The following is a 26,346-nucleotide window of genomic DNA, read 5'->3' as shown; positions in this document are numbered from 1 at the left end:
AAGTCGATAATGTTTGTTTAATCCCTAGAGGATGCCTGCTGTTGCTAGATGTTTTTACTAGTTTTATTTAATTCTACTGGCACTGTGATAACTGTTATCTCATTTTGTGGGTTATAAGACCCCTTCTCAAAGAAGGTTGCCTAGTTTGCCCCAGGTCACTGATAGAATGAGTAATCTAAACTATGATTATCTGATGCCAAAGGCCATTCTCTGTATGGTTTGCAATGCATACTGTGTAATTAACTATGTTTGTTGTAATTTTGGAATGATTTTTGCACGTTAGATTTGTATTAAGCAACTTTACAACATCATGTCACATTATTTTTCATATTTCAGCTACCATTAAATGAAGCTATTTTCTGAAACTTTCTTTCTCCTTTTTTGTCAATGATATTTTCTCTATTTGAAACTCTTCCCAGCCTTTAACATCACAATCTTAACACCTCCTATGTCCTGTGTGAACCTTTTCATTATTTACACCATTAATAATTTTTTCCTCTTTTGAACTTTTGTATTTCCATATTTCCTATTATACAATTAAATAATAGATATTTTTTGTGTGATCGCTGGATATTAAGTGCTCAATTGATCAATACGGTCAATGAGTACAAATAATAATTGGTATAGTAAAAAAACGGCTACTTATTTATGCATGAAGGAATAGGAAGTCAAATAATTTTTATGGACTTTTAGGACCTATAAGAATCGAGATATTATTCTCTTATTTGGAAGTTGTTGGCCCCAAAGAGTATATGATTTGGATTTTATTTTCCTTTGGGTTTTACAGTAGTTCAGAACAATGCAATCTAAGCTAAATATGTGATGAGTTAGTTTCTTGGTACTGCTACTTGCAAAGTATGAGTATAGGCAAATCATAATGTTTTATCCCTCATCTGTAAAATAGTAATACCAATATTTATTATTACTTTTTAGCTTGTTATGAGAATCAGATTAGATAATATAGGTGAAAACTTTTGTAAACTGCTTTATGTGTAAGATGACAATGTAATTATAATGTACTTTGAAAAGAACTGGACTAATTACCGTATCTTTCTCATCTTTCTGTAGTGTTATTTTTTCTTTTTTCTTTTTTTAAATTCAGCTTTCCACAGGCTACAAATCAAACATTGCTAGACAAGTTTAAGCATCAACATGAAGATAATTCTTACATCGAATTTCCAGCCGTGATGGAGCCTGCTTTCATTATAAAACATTATGCTGGAAAAGTAAAATATGGGGTAAAGGTCAGTAAATTTCTCACTGAATATGCTTACAGGGCAGAGATGAGTTCTTAACTATGAGACTGTCCCTAGCACATTGCCCTCTTTGTAGTTTGTGGAGGCTTTTGATCAGTAATAACTGGAGATACTTTATAAGGATACTACTAAAACTTAGATTCTGCTTTTCGGCACGTTACTGTCTTAGGTAAGGTAATATTTCTGTTGGTTTCTGCCTGAAGATAAACCTGATGTTGTCAGTCGATCCCGATAAACTTTTTAGATCTGAAAGAATAGATTGTATCTCTATGTCTCAAGCTCACTGGTTTATCCACATAACTTGTTGAATTTTTCCCTTCTCTGCACTCATAAGGTCTTCATGTCTCTATTCACCATTAGAGATTTGTGAGTTTGTACTTTTCATGAATATATTGAAACCCTTAACTTTTGTGGAGTGGAATCTTCATAATTTTGTCCATTTCTTGTGTAATTTGTGAGTCTGTGATTCTTCAACTACTTAATGTTTAAGCCTGCTATTTAAGGCATTTAATTTCCCAGGTAAGGCAGCTGATGATATGGAGAATAGTGGAATTAAATGTTTTCTCCTGGGTCTTGAGTTGAGTGTCTTAAGATCATTTATTCATCCATTTATTGATTTATTTTTTTTTTTTTTTTTTTTTTTTTGAGACGGAGTCTCACTGTGTCTCCCAGGCTGGAGTGCAGTGGCGCGATCTCGGCTCACTGCAAGCTCCGCCCCCCGGGTTCACGCCATTCTCCCGCCTCAGCCTCCCAAGAAGCTGGGACTACAGGCGCCCGCTACCGCGCCCGGCTAGTTTTTTGTATTTTTAGTAGAGACGGGGTTTCACCATGTTAGCCAGGATAGTCTCGATCTCCTGACCTTGTGATCCACCCGCCTCGGCCTCCCAAAGTGCTGGGATTACAGGCTTGAGCCACCGCGCCCGGCCTTATTGATTTATTTAAGAAGTATTTGTTGAACACAGAACATGTGTCAGACTCTGTGCTTGGTGTTTGAAATGGATCTAATGATAAACTAGACAGATGTATTCCTGATTCTCTATACACATATTCATACATATGTGCATACATACATATTGTGTGTGCATATATATGTATATCTATTTATATGACATAGATAAATGGGCTATGTGTTATAAATAAGTGAATGGGTCCTATGAGAGAAAGTAGTAGTGGATTTTGAATTTGTGAATTCATGAACACCTCTCTAAGAAACTTAAATTTTGAGAGATGACCTGAAATAAATGTTACCTTGATGAGGAGTTCGGATGATGAATATTATAGGCCATGAGATAGGAAAGAGTTTGATTTGGTGAAATAATTGAAAACAGGTAAGTGCTATTGGATTATGATGAACTAAGGAGAGTAACATGAAATGAACTTAGAGAATAGACGGGGTTATTGTTCAGGGCTTGTAAGCCAAGTTGAGTTTGGCTTTTATAAAAATTAGTGGCACTGTGATATTATTTTAAGCAGAGGATATGACTTATGTTTTTAAAAGATTGCATTGATTACCTTGAGGAGAAGGGATAGCAGAGGGTACGAGTGGAATCTGGGAGATGAGTTAAGTCGCTTTTTTTTAATTGAAGTGAAATGTTGAGGTAAACTGAAGCACTGGAGTGGCAGTAGAGGTTGTGGGGGATCCAGGTGATTATGAGATATATTTCTGGGGTAAACCATCCACGAACTTTATTGATGGACTCGCAATGAGTAAGTGACCTCTGGCTAGAGCTGATGGGTACTTTGCAGGTACCATTTCCAAAGATGGAAGATACTGGGAGGAATGGATTTTAGAAGAGAAAGTAATACTATAGCTTAAAAAGTAAAACAAAAGAAAAGATCTATAGAAAAACTTGAGGATATTGTGCATAAAGTGCACAAATAAAGTGTTTAAATTTCTTTCATACCCCTTCCCAATCATCTCCCCTCAGAGATTACCACTACCGTAATTTTTATCATTCTTAATTTTATTTTTAATTAAATTTCAGATAAATAGAATCATACACACACACACACACACACACGCCTGGGGTATTCATCCACATTATCAGATAGGTTGAAAGTAAAAAGATGGAGAAAGGATAAAAGCTGGGGTATATTATTTCAAGACAGGCCGGGCATGGTGGCTCACACCTGTAATCCCAGCACTTTGGGAGGCCAAGGTGGGTGGATCATTTGAGGTCAGAAGTCTGAGACTAGCCTGGCCAACGTGGTGAAACCGCATCTCTACTAAAAATACAAAAATTAGCCAGGCATGGTGGTGCATGCCTGTAATCCCAGCTGCTGAGGAGGCTGAGGTAGGAGAAGTGCTTGAACCTGGGAGGAGGAGGTTGCATTGAGCCAAGATAGTTGCCACTGCACTCCAGCCTGGGAAAGAGAGTGAGACTTGTCTCAAAAAAAAATAAAAAAAAAAAAGAAATCGTAGGACAAAATAGACTTTAAGACCAGAAATATTACTAGAGATACAACGGGACATACTATAATGATAAAAGGGGTCAGTTCAACAGGAAGACATAATCACTAAATGTTTTTTGTTTTTTGTTTTTTTTTTGAGATGGAGTCTCATTTCGCTCTTTCGCCAGGCTGAAGTGAAGTGGTGTGATCTCGGCTCACTGCAACCTCCGCCCTCCAGGTTCAAGCGATTCTTCACCTCCTGAGTAGCTGGGATTAGAGGTGCACTCCACCACTCCCAGCTAATTTTTGTATTTTTAGTAGAGGCGAGGTTTCACTGTGTTGGCCAGGCTGGTCTCGAACTTCTGACCTCAGTTGATCCACCCTCCTTGGCCTCCCAAAGTGCTAGGATTACAGTCATGAGCCACTACGCCTGGCCAGTCACTTGATGTTATATGTAGTTAATGACTGATTCAAAATATGTAAAGGAAAAGGAAAGCAAAAGTAGACCTAGATAAGTCCACCATCATAATTGTAGATTTCTTTTTCTCAACATTTTTCTAAGGAAAAAGAAAAAATTGTGGATTTTAACACATCTCTCTTAGTAACTCACAGAACAAGCAACACGAAATCAAACAACATTGTTAAACAGCTGACCTAATTAGCATATCATAAAGATAACTTAGAAAATCATTGGATATTTAGAAATTAAGCAAAACTCTTCTGAATAACCCATGATTCAAAAAAGAAATGACAATATAAATTACTTTCAATAAATTATTAAAATTATGATATTTTATACTGAACATTAATGAAATGCAGCATATCAGAAACTTGTAGGATACAGTTAAAGCAATGAATGTAGGAAAATTTATAAATTTAAATGCATATGTTGGAAAAGTTGAAAAGTGGTTATCTAAACTTTTTTTTTTTTTTGAGACAAGAATCTTGTTCTATCACCCAGGCTGGAGTGCAGTGGTGCGATCTTGGCTTACTGCAACCACTGCCACCCAGGTTCAGGCAATTCTCGTTCCACAGCCTCCCGAGTAGCTGGGACTACAGGCTTGTGCCACCATGCCTAGCTAATTTTTGTTTTTTAGTTTTTTTTGAGATAGAGTCTTACTCTTTCGCCAGGCTGGAATGCAGTGGCGTGATCTCGGCTCTCTGCAACCTCCGCCTCCTGGGTTTAAGTGATTCTCCTGCCTCAGCCTCCTGAGTAGCTGGAATTACAGGCGCATGCCACCACGCCCAGCTAATTTTTTTTTTTCTAGTAGAGATGGGGTCTCACCATGTTGGCCAGGATGGTCTCAATCTCTTCACCTCGTGATCCGCCCACCTTGGCCACCCAAAGTGCTGGGATTACAGACATGAGCCATCGCAGCCAGCCAATTTTTGTATTTTTAGTAGAGATGGGTTTTTGCCGTGTTGGCTAGGCTGGTCACGAACTCCTGGCCCCAAGTGGTCTGCTCACCTCAGTCTCCCAGAGTGCTGGGATTACAGGTGTGAGCCACCATGCTTGATCGAAAAGTGGTTATCTAAGCTTCTATGTGAGAAACTAGGAAAAGAAGAGCAAATCAGACTCAAAGGAATTAGAGAAAGGGTGTAAAAATAAGACCAGAAATCAGTGCAATATAAAGCAGACACTGAACAAAGAAATCAACTAAGCCAAAAATTAGTTCCTTGAAAAGATAACACAAAATAATATAAATTAAATGTAATAGGAAAATAACTGATAATATAAAAAAATTTATAGATTACAGATCTATAAATTTATAGATTTATAAATTTAAATATACTACTGGTCTTATACATTTTCTTTCAAATTAGACATACCCTTTAAAGATGTGTTAATGGATCTCAAGAAATAATACGAAAGATCTGATCTGGAGATATACATTTGGGCTTCATCATAAAGATAGTGTTAATTTAACGTCATAACTTCACGCCTGTAATCCCAGCACTTTGGGAGGCCGGGGCAGGCAGATGACCTGAGGTCGGGAGTTCGAGACCAGCCTGATCAACATGGAGAAACTCCATCTCTACTAAAAAAATACAGAATTAGCCAGGCATAGTGGCATGTATGCCTGTAATCCCAGCTATTCGGGAGGCTGAGGCAGAATTGCTTGAACCTGGGAGGCAGAGGTTACAGTGAGCCAAGATCAAGCAATTGTACTCCAGCCTGAAAAACAAGAGCGAAACTCTGTCTCTAAATAAATAAATATATAAGATAAAATAAAGTCATAACTGTGGTTCTGATCACTTGATCTAAGAGGGTTGAGTGAGGAAATGAGTGCACAGCCCGGTGTGGCGGCTCACTCCTGTAATCCCAGCACTTTGGGAGGCTGAGGTGGGTGGATCTCTTAAGTCCCTGAGTTCAAGACCAGCCTGGGGAACATGTCAAGACCTAGTGTCTACACAGAATACCAAAGGTTAGCTGGGCATGGTGGTGTGTGCCTGTAGTCCCAGCTACTTGGGAGACAGAGGGGTAGAATTCACTTGAGCCCGGAAGGCAGAGGTTACAGTGAACTGAGATGGTACCACTGCACTCCAGCCTGGGCAACAGAACAAGACCCTATCTCCAAAAACAAACAAACCTAAAAAAGAGAAATGAGTGCACACTATTAAGCCAACCCTTGAATTTCCAATATGAACTACCAATGAGGACTTAGAAGGGCAGCATAGGAAGCAAATAGTAAACCACAAAGTATGTTCTTGTGGAAACTAGAAGAGAGATTTTGAAGAAGAATGATATGGTCAGTTGATAATGTACTTAGAAATCTAGAAATGTGAAGACAGACTATTTCATTTTGAAAATGAAGGTCAGTGGTCACTCTCAACACTTGACAGTCAGCATTGAAAAGAATCCTAGATTTTTAGGTTGTATAGTATAGTTATTAATAGGAGTAGGGCAGACTGGTGTTTCAGTTCCTGCCACTGGTACTTACTGTCTCTTTGCCTTTTGGAAAGCTGCTTTACCTTTCTGTTTACTTATCAGTAAATTATGGCTTATGACTATGTCTGCTTTATTGAGTATCTATTAGAATTGGATAGCAATAAGTTATGTAAAACACATAAAGTTCACGCCTCACAGCTTGTCTGCTATCAGTAGTTATTAGCTGCTGATTATGGTGTCAGAGGTTATTTGGATTTGAGTACTCTTATTCAGTTTTTCTAATTTTCTTTTATAATACATATGTTTGCTCTAAGGGTATGTAGGGACAAGCCAAGGACCAAAATTCCTGGCTTGTTTCCTGTTTTTCCTTGTTCTCAGGAGAATAAAGAAGAATTAGGAAAGAAAAGCCCTGAAAGTAATAGGATGAGTGCAAGCTGACTTCTGTACATGAGGATAGATGATATAATACTAGGTGTATTTCTCATAGAATTCTGAGTTAGAGATATTCAATGAAGATGTACCAACTTGGAGTGATTGACTTACCAAATTTTTACTCCTTGCATTTGGTAAGATTATAGTCAATGCCTATGCTGTAATATCAGTCTGGGCCCTTGTTCCCAGAGTGGAAGTTTACTCTCCCCATTTAATTATGGTGCATTTTAACCCATTTTCTTATGTTCTAGCTCCTCCAGCCTCTGTTCTTTGGTAGATGGTTGTTCCTGCCTATTTACAATCCTTCTTATTCAGCTTTAAAAATCTATATGCTGGCTGAGCACAATGGCTTAACACCTGTAATCCCAGCATTTTGGGAGGCTGAGGTGGGGGAATTACTTGAGGCCAGGAGTTCAAGACCTGCCTGGGCAACATAGCAAGACTCTTTCTCTACCAAAATTAAAAAATTAGCCAGACATGGTGGTGTACATCTGTACTCACAGGTACCCGGAAGGCTAAGGCAAAGGATTGCCTGAGTCCAGGAGTTACAAGCTGCAGGGAGCTATGATGGTGCCAACTGCACTCCAGCCTGACCTGAAGAGTGAGACCTTGTTAAAAAAAAAAAAAAAACTGTATGCTGATAATAACCAAATATATTTTCTGAAATCTCCCTGGCACTCCAGACTCACAAATCCATTTGGTTATGAGTGTATGTTTTTGAGCCCTTGCTCTTCCTCTTATTGTGTAATAGGAGCCAAGATATTTCACCTCTCTCTGATTCAGTTTTCTCATCTATAAAATAGGAGTAGTAATATCTATCTGAAAGGATTATTAGGAGTATTAAATGATATTACATGAGACAATACATGTAAAATGCTTAGAAGAGTGCCAGATACATACTAACCTCTAAGTGTTATCTACTATTATTATCCTCACTGGCACAAACTTCTCTTGGACAAAACTGATCTCTTGATCTTCATTTCTTATCCTCATATCTTTTCTTTCTCTAGTCTTCTCCTTATCAGTATATGGCATCTCCATCCACTGAATACCCAACCCCAGATTATAAGTTTTAACCTGATTTCCTCATTTTCTCATCACACCCTAATTAATCAGCAGGTTTTTTGCCTTTACATGTCCCAAATATAACTATTTTTCATTTCTGCTGTTATAGCTGACCAAATCCAAGTCACTAGCAGTTCTTATCTGGTTTACTTTAATATCGAGCCTTCTTTTTTGCATTCTTTCTTTGAACAATTCATTTCCTATGCAGCAACCATGTATAAAACACCAGTTAACTCATGTCGTTACCTTTCCAGGGCTTTCCTTTATACTTGAATAAAATTTGAACAAACAACTGAAGTTCAGAGTCTAAATAGCCTATTTATTTATCTAATCTTCCACTACTTTCTCCTTGTTCCCAATGCTCCAGCCTGTGGTTTTTATTGCTTTTCTCCTAACTTGTCCAGCTTATCATCATCTATAGGTTGTAGGTGTTACCCTTGCTTGCTCTTCCCAGTCTTCTCATCTCTGGCTCCTTCTTGTTATTCAGCTCTCCTATTGCTGTATGTGATACCTCTTTGGAGAGGCTGTCCCTGACCAGAGTTTAACGAGCTGCTATAAAATTGTAGAATATTTATTCTAATTTACAAGTAGTATAGAAATCAATAGTTTTAGGATTGAATGAGACCTTATAGAAGATACCCAGTCCAGTTAGCTACCTGGAGCAGACATTTCTTCTATCTCATTGTTCAACCACTGTTCAAACATGTCACTTGCGTTAGTCCATTCTCATGTTGCTATAAAGAAACACCGAAGGCTGGGCAACTTATAAAGAAAAGAGGTTTAATTGGCTCACGATTCTTCAGGCTATACAGGAAGCAGAGCACTGATATCTACCCGGCTTCTGTTGAAGCCTCAGAGAGGTTTTACTTGTGGTGGAAGGCGAAGTGGAAGCATGTATGTCATACGGCAAGAGAGAGAGAGAACAAGAGAGAGGGAAAAAGAGATGGAGAAGTAGGAGTGCCACACTTTTAAATAACCAGATTTTGGTGAATTTAGAGTAAAAACTCACTCATTACTTTGAGGAGAGCCCCAGTCCATTCATGAGGGATCTACCTCCATGACCCAAACATCTCCCACCAGGCTCCACCTCCACCATGGGGAAATCACATTTCAACATGAGGTTTGGAGGGACAAGCATCCAAAGTATGTTATCACTCATCATCTTGTTTTTAATAAATTTTTTTTTCCCATAAGTAACACTGGTACATTTTTCATGTAGGATTTCCGGGAAAAAAATACAGATCATATGCGCCCAGACATTGTAGCTCTTCTGAGAAGCAGCAAGAATGCATTTATCTCTGGGATGATTGGAATTGATCCTGTAGCTGTTTTCCGATGGGCAATTCTCCGAGCTTTTTTCAGAGCCATGGTTGCTTTCAGGGAAGCTGGGAAAAGACACATTCACAGAAAAGCTGGTAAGTGGCAGTTATTAGTATTCTACCATACTTCATCTTTTTTTTACCTTTCTACTTCTCCACAAAAAGAAGTAGAATTCTTGCTACGAGATTCTCAAGGACAAAAATCCTGGTTCTGTAGTCAATCTAGTGTCATCTCTTAACCGATTTGTGACTAGGAACAGTTTTTCTTTTCTGTAGAAGAGAGTTATACTGCCTTTAAAATTATGAGGATAAGGTCAGAGCATATGTTCATGAAGTGTTCATTTTCTTTTCCTTTACTCTTAGTTCATGGATTTTTAAAAACTTTGAAATTTAGAAATAGATAAAGCAGGATACTTTTTCTGTATGCCTCCCGCTTCAATCATAAAATCTCTCATCTCACGTTCTGTGGGAGGACAACTTCATAAGCACTTTTGGCCTACTGGAAACCAAACTGTTGTTTGCTGTAGCTCTAGTCTTAGGTAGGGCCATTGCTGCATAGTGAAGATTTTGTGATACATATGCAGTTGAGATTTATGCCTTTCAGTAGAAATGTTATAGGGCTCACCTGTGCTTTCAGGACTCCCAAAGCGACTTATGTGGCTTTTTGGGATGTGCACTAGTAGTAAAACTTTTAAGTTTAGCTTTTAAATGTTTGAGACAAATAAATATATTTGAGAGAGTGTATTTCTAAAAATATATATAAAATAATTGAACCTAGTTTCTGTTTTTTCAGATTGTAAAGTATTTGAACTGGTCTTTGTAGATATATAGGGAGAATTATAGTTTGAGAAATAAAAGGACTATTTCAAATAGTCCTTTATATTTATATTTACTATTTATATTTACTTTTTATAAAGGAAAAGGAAAACTCTGGTTTGTTTGCATTTTGAGGCCTGAGCAGATTCGTTTTTGAAAGTAATTGTTTATATTACAATATATCAGTGTCAATGCCAGCATTCACCCTAACATTTTATTTTCTCCACACCACTTCCTACCTACTCTCTTTTGGTAGGTTTAGGATAAAAACATATTATAAACTTGGAACACTGTATCACTGTAAAAACTAACAGATTGTGCAAATGGTTTAAACGGTAGATCCAGAATTTTTATAATGACCATAAATATTATGCAGTCATATTAAGATGAAATGGGAATTACAGATTAAGATGAAGTAGAAAATGTGAAAGGCAGAAAAGGTGAGGTGACCAATTCTAGATGTTGGATGAGAATAAGAGGGCAAAGATAATACTTTCTAAAGAAGAAAGAAGATGTTAACCTGCAGAATTACAGTGTATTTTTATTTCCTTTGATGATATCTTAATTAAAAACTTCAATGGACTCTTAGTTAATTGTCAAGAAACACCCTGATGGTAAACAGGTGTGTTCACCAACAATACCCTGGATTTCTTCAAGGAATTCCCTGACATTCTTTTCATCAAGCCAGCTGAGCACAAATTATGGTATCAAATTAAAATCTACTTTTTACTCTTATTATTGTGTTCTTTTTTTTTTTTATAGACTTTCATATTAAAAGACACAATACCATTTAAGGCCTTTAAATCAAAAGTAATTCAACTATTTTTGAGAAAATGTTACTATAATTGCAGAATGTGTATTATGGTGATCAGGCTGTTGGAAACCATAAAATGTTCTTAGTGGAGTCACATCAATAGGCAGTCTCAGTGAAGCTGCATGGTGGCCCTGCTGAGAGGTAGAATGAGAAATGGCAATGATTTGTCTGGTCAGCAGTGAGACAGTAGAGAACAGATGATCCAGTTGTATCATCAACCTTGCCTGTGATTTCCTCCTCACAAATAAGGAAGAGCCCAGAGTAAAGAATACTATTTAAGGATCATGAAGAAGATACAGCAGAAATCATAACCTGACTGGGAATTATACAGTATGTAGAACTGAGTACAATGATGCTTTATTTGATTCTTTTGGAGTTATTAATAAATAAAAGTATAGCCAAATAGGAATTTAGTCTAAAAAGGCTAGGCAAAGATGGGTAATTCAGCTGTGCCATCAGGATGAGACATGAACAAGAGGGTCCAGAGTATTTTTCAGTTTCTTCATCTACAAGGAGAGAAGCTGAAACCCTTTATATAGTGTCTGCAGATAAGAGAGCTTTAAGGGTTTCCACAGAACCTATTTCTCTTCTTCATCCCACTGAATAGACTATGTGACTCTGATGTACTCCTGTTTGTTTCTGTAAGTGGGAGAAGCGTTCTAGTGACCATCTATTTTCAAAATTGACCAGATACTAAAATTGATTTGGGTATCACCATAAGTCTAAAATCTCTATGCTGTACTTTGTACACAATTCTTCCTAGTACTTAATAGATTTAAATAAACTTTTGTTAAAAAAAAAAAAAAGACTTTTTTATAAATCACTTCTGTATTGGTCAGTATAGTAGGGCAATTAAGAATAAGGATTTTGGATAGACATCAGTGAAATGGTGGGGTAAGGACCTCTAAAAATGTTCTCATAATAGCAATGAGAAAATGGGCAAAAATTGTCAAAACAACTTTGTCAGAACCCTGGAAATTAATCAAAGGTTCACAGTAACCTGAGAAGTGTTTATGTAAGAAAAAAGGCTGAATATCGTAAAGCCAGTGTACTTTGTGGCATTTTAACATGTAATGTTCACATCCCTTCCTCTTCAGATCCATGGTAGCCTAGAAAACCGACAGCCTGGATCATGGTAGAAATCAGCAGTGTGGCAACCACTTGGAGGGAATAGAAGCAATTTGAGCTCCTTCAATGCCCCATTCCCAGAGAATTTTCATTATTCCACCTATTGGGTGATTTCCTGAATACCCTACTTACCACACTGTCTTTGTTTAACCTCACTTGGAGTTTGCCCACTGCGAACAGCCTTTAACCCCCAGGGGCATTGTGCACAGCAAACAGAATCGGTTGTTGAACATCACAGCTCTCTGTGGCAGTAGGCAACAGTTGAGACAACCAATATCTTAACCAAAATGCTTAAAAGGATGAGCTGGGGAATGAGATCTCCATATGACCTTGAAAAGTTCCAACATATTCCTGGGCATCTAGATGGCTGTGCGTATATATGGGGTTGTGTACATGCTCAGGACTATGTGCATTCTCAAGAAAGACCAACAATGTCCTGATTGCTTGCTGAATAACTTTGAGGCTCTGAGCAAGCAGGAAGTGAAGGCCAAGGCAGTTTATAAGCTCCCTAGCCAAGTGTCGAAGGTGTGCCTCAACTCACAGACATTGACCATTGAAAAAGCCTGGGAGACTTACTCGTTTTTAGGCAGGTGGTATGTCTCTCTTCAGTCATTGCCTGACCACTAAGCTAACTGAGCAGAGACTTGAATGGTCACATGTGACAAAGAGTACAAACCTTACAGAATTAGTTCAGGAAAATTGTTTTTAAAAACAACTACAAGGTTGTTGTAGCAGTGGCTCACACCTGTAATCCCAGCACTTTGGGAGGCCGAGGCAGGTGGATCTCAAGGTCAGGAGTTCGAGACCAGCCTGGCCACCATAGTGAAACCCCTTCTGTACTAAAAATAAAAAAATTAGCTGGGTGCAGTGGCAAGTATCTGTAATCCCAGCTACTTGGGAGGCTGAGGCAGGAGAATTGCTTGAACCCAGGAGGCGGAGGTTGCAGTGAGCCAAGATTGCACCACTGTACTCCAGCCTAGGTGACAGAGCCAGACTTCATATCAAAAAAAAAACAAAAACAAAAATACCAAAAAACTACAAGAGACAGCAACAACAGCAAACCCTAGGGATGAGGGAAAATCTAATTTCCAGACTTACCACATTATATTATTTAAATAACACAAAATTATGAAACATAGAAAGTTTGAACTATACACAGGAAGGAAAGAATCAATAGAAACCATCCTCATGGAAAGCCAGACATTGAATTTAATGAAGACTTTACGTTATTTCAAATATGTTCAAAGAGCTAAAGCTCGCAACAATGTCTGAGGAGTTAAAGGAAAATAGGGAATATTACTAAAAAGATAAAAGTTACATATGTGTAAATATTTATGTCAGTAAATAGTTAAATATGAAAGACAGTATAAATGTATTTTTTTACATTTCATGACTCTTATTTTCCCTCCAATATGATTTGGAAAAAAATATAATCACTGAAATGAAATATTGGCTAGAGGAGTTCAACAGCAGATTTGAACAGATAGAAGAAGAATCAGTGAATTTGAAGACAGATAATTGACATTATCCAGCTAAAACAACAGAAAGAAAAAAGAATGAGGAAAAATGATCAGAGCCTCAGAGACCTGTTAGATATCATCAGGCATACCAATTTCTGAGAATCTAGAAGGCAAGAAGAGAAAGGAGTAGAAACAATATTTGAAGAGATAATGGCCATAAACTGTTCAAATGTGATGAAAGAATATTGCCTGTAACTCCAAAAAGCCCAGTGAATTATAAGGAGAATCGATTCAAAGAGATCCAAATTCAGATACATCATAGTAAAAGTGTCTGTGTCCAAAGACAAAGAGAGAATATTTGAAAGCAGCAAAAGAAAAGCAACTCATCTTATACAAACTATCTTCAATAAGATTAACAGCTGATTTATTATCAGAAGCCATTGGGTTTCCTATTACAAACTTGATATGTAAATTTTTTTAAAAACAGAAACCACTGGGGCTAGATGGTAGCAGGATGGCATTTGAAGCTCTGAAAGAGAAAAAGACTGCCAATCAGGAATTCTGTATCCAGCAAAACTATCCTTCAAAATGATGATGAAATTAAGATATTCCCAGTTAAATCAATCCTGAGCAATTTATTACTAGCAAACCCGCCCCACCAGAAGTACTAACGGGAGTTCTTGTGGTTGAAGTGAAAGTACACTAGACAGTAACTAATGGATATGAAGAAATAAAGACTGTCATTATTGCCAACTACAGGAAGACAGTATATAAATACATTTTTTATGCTCTTTTTTCCTTCTAATTTTGAAAGATAACTTGCATAAAGCAATAATTATAATTCTTTCTTGATGGACATACAGTTTTAAAGACATAATTTTTAGGACAATAACAGTATAAAGGAGTAGGGAGGGAATGGAGCTATGTGGGAGGAAAGTTTTTTTTATATACTATTGAAATTAACTTGTTTTAAATCCTGACTAGATTCTGTAAGTTCAGATGTTAATTATAATTCCCTTGGCAACCATTAAGAAAACCATTAAGCTATAGTAACAGAAATAACAAGAAAATTAAAATAGTGTACTAGGAAACATCTTATTTATTTATTTATTTGTTTATTTAGAGATGGAGTCTCGCTCTGTCGCCCAGGCTGGAGTGCAGTGGTGCAATCTTGGCTCACCGCAACCTCCACCTCCCAGGTTCAAGCAATTCTTTTGCCTTAGCCTCCCAAGTAGCTGGGACTACAGGCACACACCACCACACCCAGCTAATTTTCGTGTTTTTAGTGGTGATGGGGTTTCACCATGTTGGCCGGGCTGGACTTGAACACCTGACCTTAAGTGATCTGCCCACCTTGGCCTCCCGAAGTGCTGGGATTACAGGTGTGAGACACGATGCCTGACTGAAAACATCTATTTAATAAAAAGGAAAGCAGTAATGAGTAATAGAGAAACAAAAATGTCTTAATATGTGAAAATTAAACAGCATACTTCCAGATAACCAATGGGTTGAAGAAGAAATCACAAGATTAGAAAATACTTTGAGATGAGCAGAGGCAAAAACAATACACCAAAACTGACGGGATTCAGCTAAAGCAGTTCTAGGAGGGAAGTTTATATCTTTAAATACCTACATTTAAAAAAGAAGAAAGATCTCAAATCAATAAGCTAATACTCTACCTTAAGAATCTGGAAAAAAAAAAAATAAACTCAAAGCACATGGAAGGAGGGATGTAACAGAGTAGATCTGAAATAAACGAAGTAGAGAAAACAGTACAGAAAACAAAACCGTGTTGGTTTTCTAAAAAGATAAATGAAATTGACAGACCTTGAGCTAGACTTGACCAAGAAATAGAGAAGACTTCAATTTACTAATTTCAGTAATGAAAGTGGGCGGGGGGGCAATTTTATTGAATTTATGGAAGTGAAAAAGGATTCTAACAGTATGAATGGTTATATGGCAACAAGTTAGAACCTAGTTGAAATGGACAAATTCTTGAATACAAACAACCAATGCTTACTCCAGAAGAAACAGAAAATTTGAATAGGCCTGTAACAAAGAGAATTTGTAATAACATCCTACAAAGAAAAGCCAAAGACAAGGGAATTCACTGATGAATTCTTCCAAATATTTAAAGAAGAATTAACACTAATCCTTTATAAGCTCTTCCAAAAAACAGAATATGAGGGAATATTTTTCATACCATTTTGTGAGGCAGTATTACCTGGATAGCAGACATCACAAGAAAAGAATACCACAAACAGATATCCTGTATATATATATACAGGCAAAAATCCTTAACAAAATTCTAACAAATGGAATCTAGCAACAGATAAAAAGTATTATATACCATGACTTATTGGAGTTTACCCAGGAATGCAAGGTTGTTCAACTTATGAAAATGAATCAATGTAATAAAAACCACATTAACAGAATAAAAGATAAAAATCACATCATCACCCTCAGAGACACAGAAAAAAGCATTTGACACAAGCCAACACATTCCTACAAAGACACTGAACAAATTGGAAATATAAGGGAAGTTTCTCAACCTGATAAGGGAATCTGTAAGACACCCAAAACTTACATCATACTTAACGGTGAAAGACTGAATGTTTTCCTTTTCCCCTAAGATCGAGAATAAGACAAGATACCCGTTTTCACCTCTTCTGGTTAACATTGTCCCGGAGGTTCTGACCAGGGCAGTTAGGCCAGAAAATGAAATAATTTGAAAGGAAGAAATTATTTAGGTTACAGGTGATGTGATACTGTGTATAGAATATCTAAGGAATCTATAAAAAACATAAAGCCAATAAGTGAGGTCAGCAAGGTTATAAGGCACAAGATCAATATGCAAAAATAAGTTGTATTTCTATAGTGTAGCAATGAACAACCTGAAAACAAAATTAAATCGGTGCTCATTTACAGGAACACCAATAATAATAAAATAGTTATGATTAAATTTAACAAAAAGAGTTGCAAGACTTGTACACTGAAGACCACAAAACACCTTTGAACAAACCTGAAGAATACCTGAATAAATGGAGGGATATCCTGTGTTCATGCATTTGAAGACTTAATATGGTTAAGATGGCACCATGGCCCAACAAATCTACTGATTTGATGCAGTTTGATGCAGTCCCTGTCAAAACCTCCGCTGCCTTTTTGTAGAAATTAACAACCTGATCGTAAAATTGATACGGAAAGGGATCTGGAAATGCAAGAACAAATTTGGAGGACTTGAACTTCCCAATATGTATTAGGCAATGGAGTCTTCCATGTAACAACAAAAAGACAAAGGACAAAAATGGATAAATTGTACTTCATCAAATTGTAAACTTTTGTGCTTCAAAGAACATTATCAAGAAAGTGAAATTACAGTCTGCAGAATAGTAGAAAATACTTGTAAATCATATATTTGATGAAGAACTGGCATCTAGAATATATAGAGAGCTCTTATTACCCAATAACAAAAAAGAAACCAATCTAATGTGGGCAATGGATCTGAAAAGACACATGCAAATGGCCAGTAAACACACTAAAAGATGCTCAGTATCGTTTGTCATCAGGAAAGTGCAAATGAAATCAATAATGAGATAGCCATCACAACTACTCGGATGGCTATAATAAAAGATAGGTAATATCAAATTTTAGTGAGGATATGGAAAAATTAGAAGTCTTGTATACTACTGATGGAAATGTAAAATGATGTAGCCACTCTGTAAAACGTTTTGGCAGTTCCTCAGAAAGTTAAATATAGAATTATATTTGACCCACCAATTCTGCTCCTAAGTATATACTTAGAAGAACAAACTAAACAAAATGTGTAGACAGATATTCTTCACAACATCTTTCTAATAGCCAACAAGTAGAGACAACCCAAATGTTCCATCAACTGATGAATGGATGAACAAAATGTGGTATATGTATACATGGAATGTTATTTGTCCATAAAAGAAATGAAATACTGGTACATGCCACAATATGAATGAACCTTGAAAGCATTAAGATATATATATATATATATATATATATATTTGTGTGTGTGTGTATATATATACAAGTGTATATGTATATATACATATGTGCTGCATATATGTATGTATATACTAATACATATGCTACACACATATGCTACATGTATATGATACATACACACACACACACACACATATATATATTTTTTGAGACGGAATCTCACTCTGTCGCCCAGGCAGGAGTGCAGTGGTGCCATCTTGGCTCACTGCAACCTTCACCTCCCAGGTTCAAGCGATTCTCTTGCCTTAACCTCCCTAGTAGCTGGGACTACAGTCACTTGCCACCATGCCTGGCTCTTTCTATATTTTTAGTAGAGATGAGGTTTCACTGTGTTGGCCAGATTTTTTTTTAAGAGCCGGGTTTCGCTGTGTTGCATGTGTTGGAATGCAGTGGTGCTATCACAGTTCACTGTAGCCTCAAACTCCTGGGCTCAGGTACCTTCCTGCTTCAGCGTCTCAAGACTCTGGAACTACAGCACATGCCACCATGCCTGGCCTTTTCTTTTTTTTAAGTTTGTTTTTAGACTTGGGGTCTTGCCGAATTACCCAGGGTGGTCTTGAACTCCTGGCCTTAAGTGATCCTCCCTGCTCAGCCTCCCGAGTGTCTGGGATTACAGGTGCATGCCGCCATGCCTGGTTCTCATTATGATATATCAAAGAAGTACAGTTTCCATATTTGTAATATGGAGTCATATAATACTCTATATTACAAAATGGAATATTGTATGATTCCATTTATGTGAATTGTCCAGAATAAGCAAATCTGTGGAAACAGAACTTAGATTAGTGTTTGCCTAGGGCTAGAGGGTCAGGTATGGAGCTAAGAGACAGGGAGAGCGATAGAGAGTATGGGTGGCTTTTTGTATGATCAAAATATTCTAAAATTGATTGTGGTAATGTTTATGTAGCTTCATGCATTATACTAAAAGCATTTAATTGTATACTTTAAATCAATGAATTGTTTAGTAGGTGAATTATATTTCAATAAAACTGTTACAAACATACAAAAAAGAATATTCTAAAGTGCTTTTATTCATAATAGCTTCCAAGTGTTCAGCAGTGGAAGAATGGATGACCAAATTGTGATATACTCCTACCATGTAACATTACTCAGCCATGAAAAGAAACAAACCACTGATAGAATGAATGAGTCACAAAAAATCCTGAGCAAAAAGCTACATATGAAAGAATATATGCTGTGTTATTTCTTTGGTTTAAGAACAGACAAAATGGCTGGGCCCAGTGGCTCATGTCTGTAATCCCAGCACTTTGGGAGGCCGAGGTGGGTGGATCACCTGAGGTCAGGAGTTCAAGACCAGCCTGACCAACATGGAGATACCCTGACTCTACTAAAAATACAAAAAATTAGCCAGGCTTGGTGGCACATGCCTGTAATCCCAGCTACTTGGGAGGCTGAGGCAGGAGAATCACTTGAACCCAGGAGGTGGAGATTGTGGTGAGCCGAGATCGCACCGTTGCACTCCAGCCTGGGCAACAAGAGCGAAACTCCGTCTCAAAAAAAAAAAAAAAGTAATAAATTGTGATAAATCAGAACTTGATTACTTCTGGTGGGATCAGGGGCAAGGGTAGTACTGATAGGAACGGAGATAAAATAACTTGGGGATTGTGATAGAAGTGTTCTCTATCTTGATTCAGGATTTTGTGGACGTAAACGTTTGTTTAAATTCATCAAACTGAGTACTTAAGAAAAGTGTATTTTATGTTTGTGAAATAGAGCTTTAAAAAAAATGGCCTTAAGGCTTTAAGTTGACATTACAGAAACTTTTATAGGGCCAAAGATAATTGTAAGGTCTGAATGATACTTTGGAGCTGGGATTGAGCCTCTGTTACATAGTCCGAGTCCTTCAAACCTTCAAAGTTATGGAACTTTTCTGTCACTAAAAAAATTGTTGAAAAATGCTGGTCCTGCATAAGAAAAAACGAGGAACCTTAGCAATCTGTGTTAGGCCTTAGATAAGGTTATAAAGAAGTTAGCTTTAAAAAAAATCAATGCCCTACATCTGCACCATATGTGAGTATGGGTTCTGAATTTATACTTTGTGTTTGGTGCATAATGTCAAACTAAGAAATTATCATCAAAACCAGTCCAGCAACTAGCATAAGCAAATACTAAATAAATCTCTTTTAAGAGTTGATGAGTAGGCCGGGAGCGGTGGCTCATCCCAGCACTTTGGGAGGTTGAGGCAGGCAGGTCACGAGGCCAGGAGATTGAGACCATCCTGGTCAACATGATAAAACCCCGTCTCCACTAAAAATACAAAAATTAGCTGGGCATGATGGCACACCCCTGTAGTCCCAGCTACTCCGGAAGCTGGGTCAGGAGAATCGCTTGAACCTGGGACATGGAGGTTGCAGTGAGCCGAGAGTACACCATTGCACTCCAGCTTGGTGACAGAGTGAGACTCCGTCTCAAAAAAAAAAAAAAAGTTGATGAGACTCCTTAGAAAATAATCCCCACTGAAAATATAAACCATCCTAGGAAACCAAACTACCTTGGCAGGGGTTTGGTACATAAAACAAGGAATATCACTTTAAGATTTAGAAATTATATCATAAAACAAACAAGGAATATCACTTTAAGATTTAGAAATTATATCACAGTCTGGAAAACAGTGTTCAAAATTATAAAAAGGTATAGAAAGCAGAATGAAAGAACAGGAGAGAGGTTAAAGAAACTAATCTAGGCGTGGTGGTGAGACAAAGCAGTCACCGATACAAAAACCCCATATTTAAATGGCACTGCCACCATTTATTAGATGAAATAGAAAATAGAGTTTGGTGGTTGTAGTAATGTTGACTGATTTTTTTAAAACTCTACATAATAATTTAGTGTATTTTAATATCTCGAGCTCTTATACAGAATACTTTAACACATAATATTCTTGAATTATTTTTGACTAGCAGATTATCAGATTAGCTGTTGAAAGGCGTGATTGTTTAGTGATATCTTCTTCAATTTACAATTTGAATGGAGTCTGACTAGAACTCACTGAGTGTTTTTTCCTCAACTGGTCCCCTTCAGCTGACTGCCAAACCAAGTGTAGTGGAGTCTGAGGCCTAAGCTTTCTTTCTCCAAGCAATCCATCAAGGGGGATTACTGGTAATAATGAGAATAGAGTATTTTTATCGAGGTATCTTTTGAGTAAGAAATGAAGTTAAGCTCGGTTATACTTCTCTTTTTAAAACATTCAACCTTTGTACCTATTGACTTTTTGTATTGTACAAATAATATAGTATTTTACTAGTTTAGTTACTTTTTATTATGAAAAATATTTCAAATTCACTTTATTTTTTAAAAGCCCGTTTCTGTGTATAGTATTATATGATTTATGGTATTAGATTCCCTCTGCATTGCTATATATGGCTGCCTATTCTCTGCATATATAAATTCAATTTAGAGAATTAGAACGAGACTAAAATATGCCCTACAAACCTCTTTGAATCAGTATGAGACTGTTTAACTTTTAAACTTATTCTACTATGAGATTTTTCCAAAGATTGTTCTCTTGTATCTCATTCCTAATTATACAGTAAAATGCAGTAATAGAACTTCAGTTCATTTTAATGTGTTACTTAATTTGCCTCTATGTTATTATGCACTTTGTCTTCTAAAAGCAAACTTACTTAAATTTGAACATTATACCCTAACTCCAGAGGTGATCTCTGAATAAATGATACACAACCACCACTCTAAAGCCTGGAAACTCTTTATTGCTAATATTTATGGCACTCATCTCCCATTCACTTTATTGCTTAAGTACTCACTTTAAAGAACACTGATCTGGGGCTTTGGTCTTTACTTGAATGTGCTCTCTTCTTTTTTTCACTGGTAGCTGATTTTTATCCTACTTTCCTAAGAATTGATAATGAGGTACAGATTCTTCAGCTTTGTTTTCAAATTTGTAATTACAGAAGTGCTGCTGGGCTTTCCTGCTCTATGGTGCTTTTCTTCATATTTTCATTATTGACACACTTGTTGGAATTCCTACAAGTGTGGTTAATTGCAGGATTTGTGAAAGAATTGTTTAACTTTCAGTAAATTATTTTGGGTATATTTCTCTTTGGGGTTCCATCAGTGTTGCCAACTATATGTTAATTATGTTTGAGACCTGATAAAAATGAGTATTTTTAAAAAATAAATCTTACAAATTGCTTTTGAATTTTTGCTTGTATTGAGAAATTTTTAATATGGTGTTAACTAACAATTTTTTGAGTACTGAAAAAGACACTTTGAATATCTGAAAAGGCCTTTTTTTTTTTCTATTATTTTTAAGCATTTTCCTCAAAATAATTGGACATTCACATATAACCTCTATTATTTGATACATTTTTATACACCCTTAAATAGTTGGCAGCATTGTCCTTGATTCTCTGTTGGTTTGGGCTTATATAATGTCTTTTTCTTTTCTCCTTTTTTTTTTTTTTTTTGCTTCCTAAGGACATGATGATACAGCGCCATGTGCAATTTTGAAAAGTATGGATAGTTTTAGCTTTCTCCAACACCCAGTCCACCAGAGGAGCTTAGAGATTCTGCAGAGATGCAAGGAAGAGAAGTACAGTAAGGCTACAAATCCTGATAAGCTGTTATCACATATCCATTTGGAAATGGAAACCAGGAGCATCCTACACCAGGGTGGGATATAGATTCCACGGGCAACATGGCCTCCATAAACCTCTGAGCAGTCTTTGAATATTTCTGTTGAGTCTTTAGTAGTTTCTTTTGAAAATACTGATAAACTTTTTTTAACTGTGGTGACTTTTCTGTTTGCCTGTGATCATTGGATTGTTAATTATACTTGGTTACAGTCACTGGATTGGTTTCTATTTGTCTTTCAAGTAGCCAAGTGATGGATAGGAATCAACAATGTTTTCTTTCCTGCTCATTAAAAAAAAAAAAAAAATTGAGGTCTAATTGAAGTAAAAAACTGAATGCAAAGAGAACAGTTTGGTAAGTTTTGACGTATGTAGGCACCCATGAAATTATCTCCAGAATCAAGATAATGAATGTGTTCAGCATTCCCAAAAAGTTTTCTCATACCCCTTTCTAAATCTGGCTGATTTTTGTGTTTGCTTATGCTTGAATTTCAACATTAGCAAATGTTATTTTTGTGTATCATTGGTAAATCCACTTAGTTTGATTGCAGTGCTTCAACCAGCCTTTCCTATGTCTGGTTTAGAGCAAAGCCACCGCATTAATGTTTTGACTTGAGGAAGAATAACAGAATCATGGTGCATGTTCTTTTGTTTGCTTTTTTATAAAATTGGTGTAAAAAGATGCCCTTGGTCTCCATTTCCTTTCTTGCTCTTTACTTGTTGTACTCATTCTGCATGAAAATTGATTCTTTTGCCAGTTGTAAGATTAGTTACTATTATTGAGGCACTGCTATTGTGAGAATAAGTGGATCCTTCAAAATACTCAAAGACAACTCAGCAATTTGCGTATAATGGACCTACATAATCTGTTCTGAGCTTTTAATAAATTACCACTGATTTAGTTTGCTAATTTCACAGTTTTCTGGTTGAAATTCCATGAAATTTTACTATCCAGTTGTCAGCGAGAGGAGAATATAAGTAGAATTCCTAAGAGCAAATGTTGTGGATTCTTTTTCAGTTCCTGTTACTGTCTTGGTTAAAAAAAAAGGGTGTGTAATGTATTTTGAAAAACAGTATTTAAAGTATTTTCTCATTTTAAGAAGAACAAAGGTAAGTGTTTCATTTTAAAAAGACATCCTTAATATTATTCTTTTTTTTTTTTTTTAAATTTATTATTATTATACTTTAAGTTGTAGGGTACATGTGCATAACGTGCAGGTTTGTTACATATGTATACTTGTGCCATGTTGGTCTGCTGCACCCATCAACTCGTCATTTACATCAGGTATAACTCCCAATGCAATCCCTCCCCCCTCCCCCCTCCCCCCTCCCCATGATAGGCCCCGGTGTGTGATGTTCCCCTTCCTGAGTCCAAGTGATCTCATTGTTCAGTTCCCACCTATGAGTGAGAACATGCGGTGTTTGGTTTTCTGTTCTTGTGATAGTTTGCTAAGAATGATGGTTTCCAGCTGCATCCATGTCCCTACAAAGGACGCAAACTCATCCTTTTTTATGGCTGCATAGTATTCCATGGTGTATATGTGCCACATTTTCTTAATCCAATCTGTCACTGATGGACATTTGGGTTGATTCCAAGTCTTTGCTATTGTGAATAGTGCTGCAATAAACATACGTGTGCATGTGTCTTTATAGCAGCATAATTTATAATCCTTTGGGTATATACCCAGTAATGGAATGGCTGGGTCATATGGTACATCTAGTTCTAGATCCTTGAGGAATCGCCATACTGTTTTCCATAATGGTTGAACTAGTTTACAATCCCACCAACAGTGTAAAAGTGTTCCTATTTCTCCACATCCTCTCCAGCACCTGTTGTTTCCTGACTTTTTAATGATCGCCATTCTAACTGGTGTGAGATGGTATCTCATTGTGGTTTTGATTTGCATTTCTCTGATGGCCAGTGATGATGAGCATTTTTTCATATGTCTGTTGGCTGTATGAATGTCTTCTTTTGAGAAATGTCTGTTCATATCCTTTGCCCACTTTTTGATGGGGTTGTTTGTTTTTTTCTTGTAAATTTGTTTGAGTTCTTTGTAGGTTCTGGATATTAGCCCTTTGTCAGATGAGTAGATTGCAAAAATTTTCTCCCATTCTGTAGGTTGCCTGTTCACTCTGATGGTAGTTTCTTTTGCTGTGCAGAAGCTCTTTAGGTTAATTAGATCCCATTTGTCAATTTTAGCTTTTGCTGCCGTTGCTTTTGGTGTTTTAGACATGAAGTCTTTGCCCATGCCTGTGTCCTGAATGGTACTACCTAGGTTTTCCTCTAGGATTTTTATGGTATTAGGTCTAACATTTAAGTCTCTAATCCATCTTGAATTAATTTTCGTATAAGGAGTAAGGAAAGGATCCAGTTTCAGCTTTCTACTTATGGCTAGCCAATTTTCCCAGCACCATTTATTAAATAGGGAATCCTTTCCCCATTTCTTGTTTTTCTCAGGTTTGTCAAAGATCAGATGGCTGTAGATGTGTGGTATTATTTCTGAGGACTCTGTTCTGTTCCATTGGTCTATATCTCTGTTTTGGTACCAGTACCATGCTGTTTTGGTTACTGTAGCCTTGTAGTATAGTTTGAAGTCAGGTAGCGTGATGCCTCCAGCTTTGTTCTTTTGACTTAGGATTGTCTTGGAGATGCGGGCTCTTTTTTGGTTCCATATGAACTTTAAAGCAGTTTTTTCCAATTCTGTGAAGAAACTCATTGGTAGCTTGATGGGGATGGCATTGAATCTATAAATTACCTTGGGCAGTATGGCCATTTTCATGATATTGATTCTTCCTATCCATGAGCATGGTATGTTCTTCCATTTGTTTGTGTCCTCTTTGATTTCACTGAGCAGTGGTTTGTAGTTCTCCTTGAAGAGGTCCTTTACATCCCTTGTAAGTTGGATTCCTAGGTATTTTATTCTCTTTGAAGCAATTGTGAATGGAAGTTCATTCATGATTTGGCTCTGTGTTTGTCTGTTATTGGTGTATAAGAATGCTTGTGATTTTTGCACATTAATTTTGTATCCTGAGACTTTGCTGAAGTTGCTTATCAGCTTAAGGAGATTTTGGGCTGAGACAATGGGGTTTTCTAAATATACAATCATGTCATCTGCAAACAGGGACAATTTGACTTCTTCTTTTCCTAACTGAATACCCTTGATTTCTTTCTCTTGCCTAATTGCCCTAGCCAGAACTTCCAACACTATGTTGAATAGGAGTGGTGAGAGAGGGCATCCCTGTCTTGTGCCAGTTTTCAAAGGGAATTTTTCCAGTTTTTGCCCATTCAGTATGATATTGGCTGTGGGTTTGTCATAAATAGCTCTTATTATTTTGAGGTACGTTCCATCAATACCGAATTTATTGAGCGTTTTTAGCATGAAGGGCTGTTGAATTTTGTCAAAAGCCTTTTCTGCATCTATTGAGATAATCATGTGGTTCTTGTCTTTGGTTCTGTTTATATGCTGGATTATGTTTATTGATTTGCGAATGTTGAACCAGCCTTGCATCCCCGGGATGAAGCCCACTTGATCATGGTGGATAAGCTTTTTGATGTGTTGTTGAATCCGGTTTGCCAGTATTTTATTGAGGATTTTTGCATCGATGTTCATCAGGGATATTGGTCTAAAAGTCTCTTTTTTTGTTGTGTCTCTGCCAGGCTTTGGTATCAGGATGATGTTGGCCTCATAAAATGAGTTAGGGAGGATTCCCTCTTTTTCTATTGATTGGAATAGTTTCAGAAGGAATGGTACCAACTCCTCCTTATACCTCTGGTAGAATTCAGCTGTGAATCCATCTGGTCCTGGACTTTTTTTGGTTGGTAGGCTATTAATTATTGCCTCAATTTCAGAGCCTACTATTGGTCTATTCAGGGATTCAACTTCTTCCTGGTTTAGTCTTGGAAGAGTGTAAGTGTCCAGGAAATTATCCATTTCTTCTAGGTTTTCCAGTTTATTTGCGTAGAGGTGTTTATAGTATTCTCTGATGGTAGTTTGTATTTCTGTGGGGTCGGTGGTAATATCCCCTTTATCATTTTTAATTGCGTCGATTTGATTCTTCTCTCTTTTCTTATTTATTAGTCTTGCTAGTGGTCTGTCAATTTTGTTGATCTTTTCAAAAAACCA

At 36.9% G+C, this 26,346-nt stretch overlaps 1 protein-coding gene across 3 annotated transcripts in view; it reads left to right on the top strand.

Annotated features, from left to right (window-relative positions):
- The window catches only part of MYO9A (myosin IXA), a 307,652-nt gene that overhangs the window by 139,003 nt on the left and 142,303 nt on the right, over positions 1 to 26,346 (top strand). For 2 of the 3 annotated variants that reach the window (XM_025390154.1, XM_025390156.1), the window contains exons 13-15: positions 1,103 to 1,244; positions 9,254 to 9,449; positions 22,068 to 22,187. In XM_025390154.1, coding sequence (XP_025245939.1) covers positions 1,103 to 1,244; positions 9,254 to 9,449; positions 22,068 to 22,187 — 458 coding nt within the window. The remainder of the gene's footprint in view (positions 1 to 1,102; positions 1,245 to 9,253; positions 9,450 to 22,067; positions 22,188 to 26,346) is intronic. The other variant, XM_025390153.1, reaches the window with a different exon arrangement.

The sequence above is a fragment of the Theropithecus gelada genome, chromosome 7a (assembly GCF_003255815.1).
Source record: "Theropithecus gelada isolate Dixy chromosome 7a, Tgel_1.0, whole genome shotgun sequence".
Taxonomy (NCBI): Eukaryota; Metazoa; Chordata; class Mammalia; order Primates; family Cercopithecidae; genus Theropithecus; species Theropithecus gelada.
This window is presented reverse-complemented; position numbering and strand designations above follow the sequence as displayed.